Source organism: Chiloscyllium plagiosum, unplaced genomic scaffold (genome assembly GCF_037043375.1).
Source record: "Chiloscyllium plagiosum isolate Xiang-an unplaced genomic scaffold, Cpla_swu_hap1 HiC_scaffold_24, whole genome shotgun sequence".
Lineage (NCBI taxonomy): Eukaryota > Metazoa > Chordata > Chondrichthyes > Orectolobiformes > Hemiscylliidae > Chiloscyllium > Chiloscyllium plagiosum.
Genome location: NW_028270162.1, coordinates 32,194,181 through 32,207,213, shown reverse-complemented (window position 1 = coordinate 32,207,213; position 13,033 = coordinate 32,194,181). Strand labels below are relative to the sequence as shown.

General features: G+C 36.0%; 1 protein-coding gene across 1 annotated transcript in view; it reads left to right on the top strand.

Moving 5' to 3' along the window:
- The window catches only part of zcchc8 (zinc finger, CCHC domain containing 8), a 28,173-nt gene that overhangs the window by 11,065 nt on the left and 4,075 nt on the right, over nucleotides 1–13,033 (top strand). Inside the window, exons 7-13 of the mRNA XM_088000056.1 lie at nucleotides 1,605–1,670; nucleotides 1,766–1,826; nucleotides 3,883–4,013; nucleotides 4,453–4,595; nucleotides 5,428–5,552; nucleotides 7,807–7,893; nucleotides 8,830–8,944. Coding sequence (XP_087856182.1) covers nucleotides 1,605–1,670; nucleotides 1,766–1,826; nucleotides 3,883–4,013; nucleotides 4,453–4,595; nucleotides 5,428–5,552; nucleotides 7,807–7,893; nucleotides 8,830–8,944 — 728 coding nt within the window. The remainder of the gene's footprint in view (nucleotides 1–1,604; nucleotides 1,671–1,765; nucleotides 1,827–3,882; nucleotides 4,014–4,452; nucleotides 4,596–5,427; nucleotides 5,553–7,806; nucleotides 7,894–8,829; nucleotides 8,945–13,033) is intronic.

Sequence of the window (13,033 nt, the reverse complement as noted above, 5' to 3'; positions counted from 1 at the left end):
ACCTTTGATAAGTCCATGAAATATAGTGATATTATTTTGGGAGTTAAATATTTATCTCATTAAGATATTAATTTTTCAGAGGGAATTTTATACATTCACTTTTTATTTTGTGTAGTTCCAGATATTTGTAAATTTTAGATGATTTACAATCTGACTGAAATCCTGAAATCTTTTTCACTATTCTGTTGAAATAATCCTCCTGATCTTTGAGAGGGGAAATGAAAGGAAATAAATGCAGTGTGTATTATAAAATTATTTTTCAAACATAAATTATCTTTAAGATTGCACAATTTTAATTACATAAAAGTAACAAAAGTTACTGTGTCCCTAATGGGCATGTCTGATGTTAACCTTAGGAATTTTGTTTACCTTCTTGACTTGCTGTTATAAAACAGGATTAGTAGGCATTAATTAATTTGACCTTTTGGCACTGAATGAAATTCTGTGCAGCAAATAAAACAAAGGTTCATGCACACATAGAAATGGTAATTGCAGAATTCAAGAAATGATATTGCTGAAAATAGTCATATTGCCAAATCTTTTCTTTTCGCATTCATCGATACAATGCAAGGATGCCAAATCTCAAATGATCACAATTTTTAAATTACAGGCAAAAAAAAAATGCTATCAGGTTATCAAATTGACCCTGGTTGAAGGTATCAAACTGAGCTCCTCAAACGACCTGGTAAATAAAGGAAGACAGGACTTGAATGTATTCCTTTTGTTTGCAGAGAAAGTAAATGAGACACTTTTATGAGCTTGACTAGCCCAATCTCAGAATCACATGGAACGATAAACATTTTTGAGTTTTGCAACGGCAGACATTTTGAATTTGGGGTGTACTCTGCCAATTATGAACAGCCATAAGGAAAATGTTTGACTTGATCAGCCTATTGCTGGAATGTACAGCTATGTATTGCATAGCACCAACATTTATACACAGTGTTGCTCATTGTGTGGCCAAGAGAATGTCATGAATAAAAGTATACTGATAAATGTGATTGTCCAATTATCCAGCACTTTTACAGAACAATACTTTGTGTTCAAGTAGCACTGCTAATAATCAATCTAATGGCTCATTTACACTCACTCGAAGTGACATACTTTGTTATGCAGGGGTCCATTCTTTGCAAACAAAAAGCAAACCTGTTTTGCACCTTGTTTTAATTATCAAGGAGTTCGCGAAGCCTGTGTTCCCCATTGTTGAGGCACTGCAATGGGAAAGCAATCGGTCTACTTGCCAACCAATCGGCTTAATGTTTTAAAATTTGATTTCTGATTGTTTGAAACTAACTGGTGACTTGATGAACTCAAAACAAAAATAAACTTTGGCAATATCTCTCTCTTCTGGTTATTAATCAGATGAAGAGAATAGTTTAAGATTACTGTGATAGCGCAGATACGCAGGACTAATTTTTCATGGAACATGACCAAGTTAATAGTTCTGCAGTTACTAGAGGTCCTCAGTACATTTTTTAAAACAAGTTGATGTGCTGTTGAGCATGTTTTAAAAACTTGCAATACAGTGCCGTACATTTCTTAGTCAGGAAGTCTACTAATGGACATGTTTGTGGAAGTGAATAATTCCTGAATTCGCTGTAAAGATATCAGCAAGTCTTTGCCCAAGTTGTATCCTTAGAGGGTCAAGAAGTGGAATTGAAAGCTAAGAGGTATGTATAAATGCATAGGCCTCAAATCTCCAAGATTGATATAACGTCATTTTATTGAAACAACTTAAGTGAAAAGCACATTTTGTATCTAATAGGCCAAAACCTTGTTGTTTCAACTGTGGTTCAACAGAACATCACTTAAAGGATTGTCCAAAGGTAAGGTAAACATAATTTTGTAATAAGACATTTTTTTTCTAAATGGGTAAATTACACAAATCGTGGTTATGTAGAAGTCAGCAGTTAGTTTGTGTTATAAGTAGGAATTTATTTTGTATTCGGGTCTGATTGTGAACTAATCACAAGCTTAATTAAGTGATTGTATTTAATCTCTTGGCTCAGTTGGTCTAAACTTATCTCTCTGTCAAATTAGTTCTGGGTTCAAACCCCCCGCTCCAGAATGTGTCTCTACAATCTAGTCATTGTGAAAGAGATTGTCTTTAAAATGAGATGTTAAACTGAAATCTCAAGAGTTTGAGAGCAGCCAATTGTTCTAGCATTCTACATTAAAGTCCTCCCTCAAATAAACAGCACATTATAGTTTTGATGGTTTCTTATTTGTCTTTGGGATCTTTTTGTATCTGAGTTGGGTTTGAAGGGATTTAGAATATCTCAGCATTTTAAAAAAGAAAAATGAAATATGTTTTCATCGCACTGTTTAAACAAATATGTATGATAGAAAATAAATTATATTGAGAAATGATGTATGTGGACTCCTAAGATAGTTTACTTAGAAAATGTGTCTGGTATGGTATGGAATAGCCAATTCTGAAATCTTGTTCTAGTCTCTGAGGCAGTGATTGAGATGAAGATACTGATGGGCAGTACAGCTTGCTGTTCTATTCTGCTTTTGTGGCTACTTAATCATTGACCTCAAATTAGGAAATACATGTTGTGTAAGTGGTCTCCAATACACCATCACAATCGAAAGGATCGAGTCAGTTTTGCCATAAAGTTACTTTTGAGGTGGTTATTGTTTCGGCATGCTTGTGAAGAATTAGTCTATTGTTGAGGAATTGGAGACCAGAGCGTACAATTTTTTCTCCCCTCTAAAAAGGGCTCTTCTTTATGACTTTATCTGGGCTATGTTCTTCAAAGATACTTTTTCATTCCCACTGGCTCATTTATTCAGTGATGCCATCACCTAGTATTAAACCCTTCTGTTTTAGTGCTGAAAAATGTGATATTCAGACTTTCACAGAAGCAAAATTATCAAACCACCATTCAGCTAAACGCCACAACACACAGTTTTTTAAATTGGCACAAGTTCGCAACAAGTTTTTTTAAAATCAAGATAACTGTGCACGTGGAAGTGTCAAAGTTGACTCCCTAATTGCACCTTCCACAGATCAGTAAGACGAATGTGTTTCCATTGCATTTGCCTAAAGTTGAAAGATTTTTGAACCAACAGTTACTCCTCTGTTCACTACATCCCAAATCTCCAAAGGTTCAGATTTAAGTTTGACAATTGACATATTGTTCTTCATAGTGCAGTTTCAAGCTAGAGATTGTGTATTCATTTACAACTAATTCATTACCTCTATGATTTTTTTTGTATCTTCCAGAATTCTATTAACTTGGATAATTCTTTGGCAGGTTGAAAAATTGTCTTTACAGCCTGTCCACTTTCCGCTGCTTAACCTTGAGCTTCCCTCTCTCTTCCCTCTTCTGCCTTGTCCACGCCTCTAGCAAATGACAGCTCACATACTTGTGTTCCTCCCTTTTTTTTTGCTTCCCCCTACTTGTTGCTCCTTTCTCTACTTGTTCTCTTCATTTTTTATTCTGATACTCTTAAATGGAATGTATAAGATTAAAACAACTTGTAATTTGTACAGCACCTGTCAGGTATTCTGTTGTTCCAACTTATGGAGGTTGAGTTTACTCTAGTTGTTCGGATGATTGAAGTTTTCTGAATTTTGCAGGGAATTAACCTGCCACCAATATGAGTGCTGCTGGAGGTCTAATCCTAGTGTCAAGAAAAGAGGTCAATAAAATTTAAATGGAAAGGAAATAATGCAGTACAGAGAAAGTCATCTTTAAATTGATCTTCAAAGAGAAGCAAATCCTACTAAACTTGTGAATTTTTGATGATTGGTGTCAGTAAAAATTCATTTATGTATTTTTTTATAACAGCATGATATGTTGCCATTTAATTTGCAAGTGTTTATCTTGGTGTAAAATTAATTTTCATATAATGTTTCAATTAACTTTATAGCCACGTGATCTTGCTCGTATTAGTGAGAAAAGAAAAGAGTTCATGACAATGGCTAGTGATTCACCTCATTCAGGTTCTCAACAGCGGTATCATGCAGAGAGGTTTGAAAGGTTCAAGCCCGGTGTTCTCAGGTAAATATGCTGTTAGATTGGATTATCTTTAAATTATATAATACACAGGCCATTGAAATCCATCATTCTTGTGTGAGCTCTTTTTGAAAGAGATGTTCAATTAGCTCTATCCTGCTGCTGCTTCTCTAGAGCAGCACAATGACAGGATCTTCTGAAGGGAATAACTTCAGTTTTCCCCTGATGTAAAAGTACTCCTCCTTGTAAAATGGCATTCTATTTTGTTACCTTCAAAAAAAAAACTAATTTTGTGCAGTAACGAGCCTTTTTCAAGCAAAAAATTGTAGATAATCTGTTATACTATAGGCAGAATCCACAAAAGTACCTTCCAGACTGTGAAGCTGCACAATAATTTCTGGTATGGTCATGAATATTTATTGTTTGCAATGCTGAATAATGTTCATGACTCATGGTTTTCTGTTTGATTGCATTGGTTCTGCAGTGTAGAACTTAAAGAAGCTCTGGGGATGACTGATGAAACTCTGCCGCCATTTATATATCGGATGCGTCAATTGGGTTATCCACCAGGCTGGCTGCTAGAGACCCAACAAGAGAATTCTGGGCTTGCTTTATATGATGGAAAAGGTGAATCATACCAAGTAATACTGTCTGCATATGCAGATACTAGAAATAAGTGGTGTGTACATTTTTCAAAAATCATAATCAATGCATTGAGGCACTCCTCTTTGTCATGTGGTAGTTTTGTATTTTTAGGTTTAACTTGATACTTTAAGGAAGGCACCATAATACCTCGTTCTGTTGCAGAATATGCTAAAGGGGATAGCTTTTATTTTTGCTGTTAAATGTGTGATTTGTTTCAAATTTGAAAGTTTAAACTTTGGATTGTAATGGGAAAAGAAACTGCACAAGGTTTTACTTCTGGTATGCAACAAGAGTTACTTTGGCTATGTAATGATATTCTCCTTATCCAAGAAATCCATATCCAGCATTCGTTACCCTATGCCACTGAATGATGTGTTCTTCTTCGTAACTCTGTTTATTTAGCCGCACAACATTTGGGAACAGCTTGCCCACGAAGATGTTTAAGCTGCTTGCTCCCAAAAAATGAAAATAAGGATTGTATATTGTTTCTTTGAACTAGTGAGTATAAATGTCTAATCAGCTCATCAGAGACTAAAATTGTCTTTGAAGGTGATCTCAGATTTTTCAATTGTAAGAAATCTATCTGGCAAACTATTGAATGACTTCTCTGTGGCAAGAAGCAAGCGTTGTATTTTTCCCTAACTAACAGAATCCTGAGAAGATTGTTTAATATTGAGTTCAGAGATTTAATATTTTTATCCAACAAAAATGAAGGTATGAAGGTTTTCCACTAAAATTTGGAACTGTTGTCTTTTATTTTCTCGGGCATGCTAAAATATATTTTAACAACTTTTCTCTTTTTTTTAATGTATAGATTCTAGTGACAGTGAAATGGAACATGACAGGCAACATCTAAAACCTCGCCTTCCATCCTATGATACTAGCAAACTCATTGATTATGCAGGATTTAATACTGTTATTCCAAAAGGAATTCAGGATGTAAGCATGATACTTAATTCTCAATACTCTATATTTCTGCCCCATCAGAACCCTAGTTTCTCCTGTCTTTGGAGATGAGTGGTCAAAGGCTACCGTTTTAAGTTTGTGGTAAGGTAAATGTAAGGGCATGAAAGCTGAACCAGCTTTAGCAAACTGGGATATTAGAATAAAAGATATGATTGGTGAAAAAGCAATTTCAATTCCAATTCAGCTGTGAACAGGATAAGTGCAACCTCACTATAAAGAAGAATTCCATCCCACCCACCCACCCAATCAGTGGTTTACTTGAGAGGTTAAGGAAAGCATCAAAATTAAGGAAAAAGCATATGCAAAGATGAAAGTGAGTTGAGATCACTGATCAGGATGTAAAGTATGACAGAGAATGACTAAAAGGTTAGTGTGAACAAATATGTTAGTATGAGAAAAAGCTAGCTACAAATCCGAAAGAAACCTCAAGTTTCTTAAAATATCAAAAAATTGTAAGGAAGTGTGTTAATCCTCCAGAAGCTGAGAATGGGTAGGTAACAATAGATAATAAAAGATTCATAATAAATATTTTGCCCTGTATCTTCACTATAAATGATGCCAAATCATCCCAGTAGTATCTTTAAAGCAGGAGGATGAAGAAGTAGGCATCATGGTGAAATTATAATCACAAGAAAAGTGGTATTAAGAAAATGATAGAACTGCAGATTGATAAGTCTGGGTAAATTTATAGATTATACAGAAGTAGGTATAAAATAGTCGTGGAGTTGACTTAACAAGGAAGCCGACCAATATGGATAGGTTGAGGCAGATGGAGTTTAATGTGGAAAAGTGTGAAGTTGTTCACTGTGGCAAAATGTTATTTGAACAGAGAACAACTGCAGAATTTCATGGTGCAGAAAGACCGAGGTGTGCATGTCCTACAAAATGTTGGTATGCAGATACAACAAGTGATTAAGAAAGCTAATAGACTACTGTCCTTTATTATAAGAGGAGTTCAACGTAACTGACGGATAACATCCTAACTTTTACAGAGGGCATTAGTGAGATCACATCTTGAATATTGTGTGCTGTTTTGTTCTCAAGGAAGTAAATGCACTGGATTCTTATTATAATGATATCTTGAATGAACAGGTTGTATTCTGAAGAAAGGTTGCACAGACTGGGTTTGTTTTCACTGATTTAGAAGGGTGAAGGTAGCATGATTTGAAATTTACAAGATCTTGTATGGTGTTGACTGGGTACATGTGGAAAGATGTCACCTTGGGAGTGAGACTAGAACCAGAAAAATGGAAAGCAGATGAATGGAAAGCTGACAGTTGTCCACCTTTGGAACTGCATGCTTCAAAAGGCAACGGAGACCTGGTCATTGACTAGTTTTTAACATGAGGTTGGCAGATTCTTGTTAGGCAAGGGAATAGAATGCTATCAATGGAATTTATTAACAGATCATCCATGATCTTATTGAATAACTTAATTTGAATGTATGTTTATAAATGTGTTGGTTAATCTGGACTTGCATTTTCTGGCCCATTGTAAGCATCCTCATTCTTCTCATTGTGTCAATTTTCCAAAGCAAATACTTGAACAACGAAAAGCTAGATCTTGGTCTGCAGTTTTTATCTTTTTTGTTGTTTCAAAATTCATTGTGTTCTTAGCTTAGAGTGGCTAACCAAGGAATTAAAACTTCATCTTTCAGACTCTTATGGTTAAATACTGTAATTAGTTTGTGTATTTATCAACTGAGCTAACATGGGATCCTTCAATCATTGTTTAAGCAGTATATGCCTTCCACAAAACTTCAACATTAACATTTTAACAAATATTATTTTGTCTGTCTTTATTTTGTCCTTGCAGGGACCTTTTCTCTCTCTTTATGGTTCTTTATAGAACAACTTTGGATTATCAGCTGTTTGGATGTTTCTGTAATTAGATGCTTTGAAAGTAATCCGATTTGGTGTCCCCTCACATTTTGCAGTATTTCAAACATTTTACCCACAACATCAAATAAATGTCATAAAGCATCATGTATCTGCACAGTCGTTTCCTTATTGACCACCAGTCTGAGGTTGTGTGAATAACTATATTTATTGGTTCAGGATATAAAGTTTTGAATGTAACATTTTGAAGAAAAAGTTGTAATTAAATAAAGCAGGTCAAATAGCTCTCCTCAGTGATTTTGTTCCATACCTAATTTGTTTATGTACTGGTATGTGCCTGAAAGTTGTTTTTTCTAACTGACTTGATATTTGTTTCATGGTGTCAATAGGAATGGAGGCAGTATGGTTCAATTCCAATGCAAACCCATCATCTCAAGGAATATTTTGCACATCAATTGGTTGCTAATTATCCCATGGTGAGTTTAGCATTTCACCATCTTATGTGTTGCTCTTGTTTTTTTTATAATGTTGATTGAATCCAGATATTTCAATCACGTCTTTCAAAAAAATTGGAATGGGTAATTCCAAATTCACAAATATAAAGACAATTGGCAAAAATTGAATAACTTGCCATGAAACATAACAAAAAAACTACAACTCAAGTAAAGTGATTCAGTTCTGTATTAGCTTCTGAGCCATCAGAAATGTTTCCTGAAGTTTAGCTGTTTGCTGCCAGATTTACATGGCTTCATCTCTATAAATGATGCCTTTTGCTTTAAAAGGAAACATTATAAAAACCGTGCAATTCATGCAAACTAAGAAAAGTAATGGAAATATTTTCAGTGTCAGATATCATTTGATCGTACTTAATATGTTTAATGCTGAGGTTTTCATATATTACTCCTTTTGTAGTAGAAAAACTGAACTATGAGCAAAAATGGGACTGTTGCCACAAATCAATCAGCCAGGACAGATTCACTGGTGAATCTTTTTTTTTTGCTTCCTAAGAAACTGATTTCCTGTTTGGCATGCAGTAGGCAGTTATAAGTTGGATGCTGTACATAAAGGAGATAAATTCAGCAGAATTCCCAATACTTAACCATGTCACCACCTTTTATTGGAAAGTGCAAATGTATTGATATGAGGTAAAGAGATGAAGCTTGAAAATTCCTTAATTAAATAGTCCACTGATGCTCACCATCATGGCACGGATGTTGAAAATGGCCATTTTGGGTAAGGTACCTGAGAGCAATAAATACATGTTCAACTATACCTCAGCATGGAACTGTAACAAGAGGTAGACATGGGGCGGAGCAATTTTCAGACTAATTCTGCTTTTTAACCATTGATATAAAGTAGAAAAAATATTTTTAAAATTTATATAACTTAATGGTAATCTTTCTTCTTCTTAGGCTAAATACTGTACAAACAAAAGGGGTTCAGATGTTGACTCAAGCCTACGAAGTGTAAAGAAGCGCAAGTCTGAAGAAATAGATATGAATTCTTTTGATATGGACATAGATTCAGGTATAGCATTAGATATGTTTGTCTATTCCATCATGATTTCTATCAAAATAATCACGATAAAGTGGTAGCTTCTTCTACAAAAAAAGTTTTCAAAGACTGTATGAAGTCTGTGTTGAAATTGAAATTTCCTCATGAGTGCTGGCTTTTAACTAATGAAATAAAGAAGGGGAGTGGAAAAACACCAAAGTTGATCTTCTGTGCATTCCTGAAATGACATGGCTGATCTTTAGTTTGCCTACTTCCCAGCTATGTTATGAATTATATCACACAGAGAACTGGAAACAAGTTATAGTTCTCTAAACCGATGCAAAGATAAAGCAGTGTTTTTGAAAATGAAAGTCAAGATATCAATTGGTTTCTCAGTACATTTTAGAATATTTTGCTGTGTAGTTGTAAAAATTTAAACATACATTAAAAATAGTTGACAGAAATTTGAGGCACCCTTTGTTTTTGTTGAAAGAAAGTACTGCCTGAACACTGTACAACTAGAAATTAATGCTTTTGAAATGTAGGTAAATTTTGTTAAAGAGCCAAGAAGGGTCAGTTTGCTGTGAGGAATAATTGTCCCCACAGACAGCGGTGTGACGCTCATTGAGAAACTTTGAAGAAAACAAAGCCAAATTCTCCTTGAACTATTTCCATTAACTTGTGCTTCATCCAAAACCTACTAAGTCCTGGCATTTTAAATGCTCATCCAGGTCCCTCTTAAATGTTGCAAGCGTACCTGCCTCTGACACCACCTCAGGCAGCAAGTTTCATATTTGTACCATCCTATGGGTGAAAAAATTATCTCCTCTATACTGCTTTATCCTCACGGAAATTTATGCTATCTGATCTTCTCATGTCTGTCATGAGGGCAAGATTAGACTGTAGGATCATAAGATTCTCATGATCTACACTATCTATGCCCCTTGTAATTCTGTCAGTCGGATACCCCTGTCAGCCTCCTCTGCTCCAGGGAAAACAATTCCAGCCTATTTTAATCTTTTCTCATAACTTGAGACTTTCCATCCCAAGCAATATCCTGGTGAATCTCCTCTACACCTTCTCCAGTGCATCATGTCCATCTGGTTGTGGTGACCACACCTACACACAGTAATCCATCAGTGGCCTAACCAATGCTCTATAAAATTACAAGACATCCATGTTCCTGTATTGTATGTCCCAGCTAATAAAGGCAAGAATCCTATATACTTCACCACCCTCTCTGTCTGTGCTGACAACTTCAGGGATCCATAGACTTGAATAAAACATCCCCTTGATCACCAGTAGTCCCTAGGAACCAATCATTCAATATCCATATTTTCCCCTTATTAGCTGTCCTCGGCTGATCAATTGTTGCAGAGAAGCACCAACAATGTCTTCTGTTGCCACTCCTGCATTATTTCTCCTAAAGGGAGTTTAATCCCTGAGAATCCAACATTGATTCCCTCTGTCCTTTTTCTCATCTGCATGTTGTCTCATTGTAACATCATCCAAAAAACACATCTCATTCCAAATGTGCGCTGACAACTGTCTTTCACGCCATCACCTCTCCACTATCACTAATTGTTATCTTGCTTTTCTAATGTCAGGTGTGAACAAGCAGAAATTTCCTGTAATTGAATATCAAGGAAGATTCATGTTGGAAGCCATTTTTTAACTGATCTCATATTTAGCACGTGATAGGCAGTTATAAGTTGGATGCTGTGCACATAAAAAAACAAATTCAACAGAATTCTCATTACTGATCCCTATTGATCCTTTATTGCTGAGTGCAAATGTGTTATCAAGTGAAGGATGAAGCTCAAAATTTCTTCAGATATACCACTGGATCTCCCTATCTGGGCAGTTATGTTGGAAATGACCATTTTGGATAAAGTATGTTAGGAAAGTGAAAGCAGTGTGTCTTTGATTCCTCTCTCTCACTCCAATTCCTGGTCTTTGTTTCCGTATCTCTGCATGGAATTGACTGAAGCTGAACGTGACTACTCATAGCCAAGATGCTATATTTGACCCCAAGATGAACTTCCAACCATACAACTATTCTATTAGGAAACTATAGAAACGTTTCAGCACAGAAAGAGGCCATTTGGCTGAGTGAGGTAGATGCCCATTTCATTCCACTTAAGCTTCTGTCGCTTGCAGACTGCAGCACTTCAGTTGCAGAACTGGGCTCATTTTTAAACTGGTTGAGTGTTTGTGCTTGTGCCTCAACAGGGAATTTGAGACACCAGTCACCTGCTGGGTGAAAAGATTTTTGTTCTCTCATGTCCCCTCTATTCCTTTTCACAATCTCCTTAAATCTGTGCCCCCTGATAATTGATCCCTGTGGGAGGAAAAGCTGATCTCTATCCAAACTTCTCATTATATTATACTCGTTTAAGTTACTCTTCAGCCCCCTCCATTTGAAATAAAAAAACCCTCCTCTATCCAATCTTTTTTAAGCCCTGACAACAGTTCTTGTAAAACTTTTAAAGCAATTAATCTTCCCTTTAATGCTGTGATCAAAACTGTATACACAATTTCAGTATGGCCTAGGCAGATGTCTTGTAATGCTAGAATTATACAATTCAATTGCTGCCTTCATTTATAAAACATTGCCTAACTCTACTGCTGTCTCAACTGATCTGCTGTTGAAATACTCATCCACGCTACTGTGACCTCTAAACTTGATTATTTCAACGCCCTCCTGGCTGGTCTCCAAACATACCTGACTCAAAACTTGTCCATCCAAGACATTGATTTGTAGCTTAACTCACCAAACTTGGTCCAATCCACCCGTCAGCCCTTGCTTGATTCACACTAGCTATCCGTCTTGATTTTTATATTCTCAACCTGTCATACCCTTTCATTGCCATGCCCTTGCTTATCTCTCCAACTTCCTCCTCTTTCAGTCTCTCTGCTTGTCTAATACTGGCCTTTGGTGTATCCTTGATTTTACCATTGGCAAGCATGCTTTCAGCTGTTTCCCTCCCTAAACACTTCTGTCTTTCCTCCTTTTCAGATGTTCCTTGAAACCTGCTTCTTTGACCAAGCATTTGGTTAGCTATCCTACTTTTTCCTTCTATTGTTGGTGTCAAAGTTTCATTGGTACCTTTCTTGTTAAACACCCTAGTATGTTTTGTTAGATTAATCAGTCAAATTATATAGCACCGGATGAAGAACCAAATCTCCCTGGTGTTGACTTGGATGTTTCTAGTCGCAGAACTTCCAATTGCAGCTGCAGTTGCTGAGCCCTGCTTATCAGTTGTCTCCAAAATAGCATTTCATTAAGTGAGGAAAAAAAAAGCTTGTTTTCTACTTTCAATATGGACTAGAGTAACTCGGGGAAATGCCTTGTTTTCAAATATATTTATTGAAGAAGATATTCAAACCTTAGCTACATTAATGTCATTCATTACAAAAAAGTTATTTCATGTTAAATAAATAGGCCATTTCGTAGTCAGATTTGCAGTTACGATATTAGGTACCCTGTGACATCTTGGTCCACTTCTCAGTCATCGCCCAGCACTGCCTTTCCTTCCCACTGCACTTTCTCATACAAACACAGGAATTGTTGTCTTTTTAGCTCCTCACTTCCCACAGTCCATGGCCTTAAACACACTTTCTCCGTGAAACAGCAATTCACTTGAATTTTAAATGAAGTGGATTATCGTCCAGCTTTTTCGACGTCATGAAGGTCATACACCGATTAGGTGACCTAGTTTCCTTTCTTCAGACATCAAACATAAACCTCCGTTCATCTACTCTTTTTCAGTTCTATGTTCCATTACAATTCTGACCTCTGCTCCCTGTTGTATTTGAAGGAACCTCACTACAAGTTTGAGGAGCAGCACTTCATTATTCAGTTAAGCATTTTACCAATTTCTAAATCAACAATTTCAGGTCACAACTTCAGATTCTCTAATCCTATCATTTTTTTAAAAAATCTCTCCAAATCTACACTATCTACTTCTACATTCGAGAGATCCACCTGTCACATCCAGCCCTACCTGAGAAAGAAATTATTGGGCCTAATTCTACTTACAATTTTTTTAGCCTGTAACAATGCAGTATACAGTATTTAATATCCATAAATTTGCAAAGGTGGTCTCTACCTCAACCACT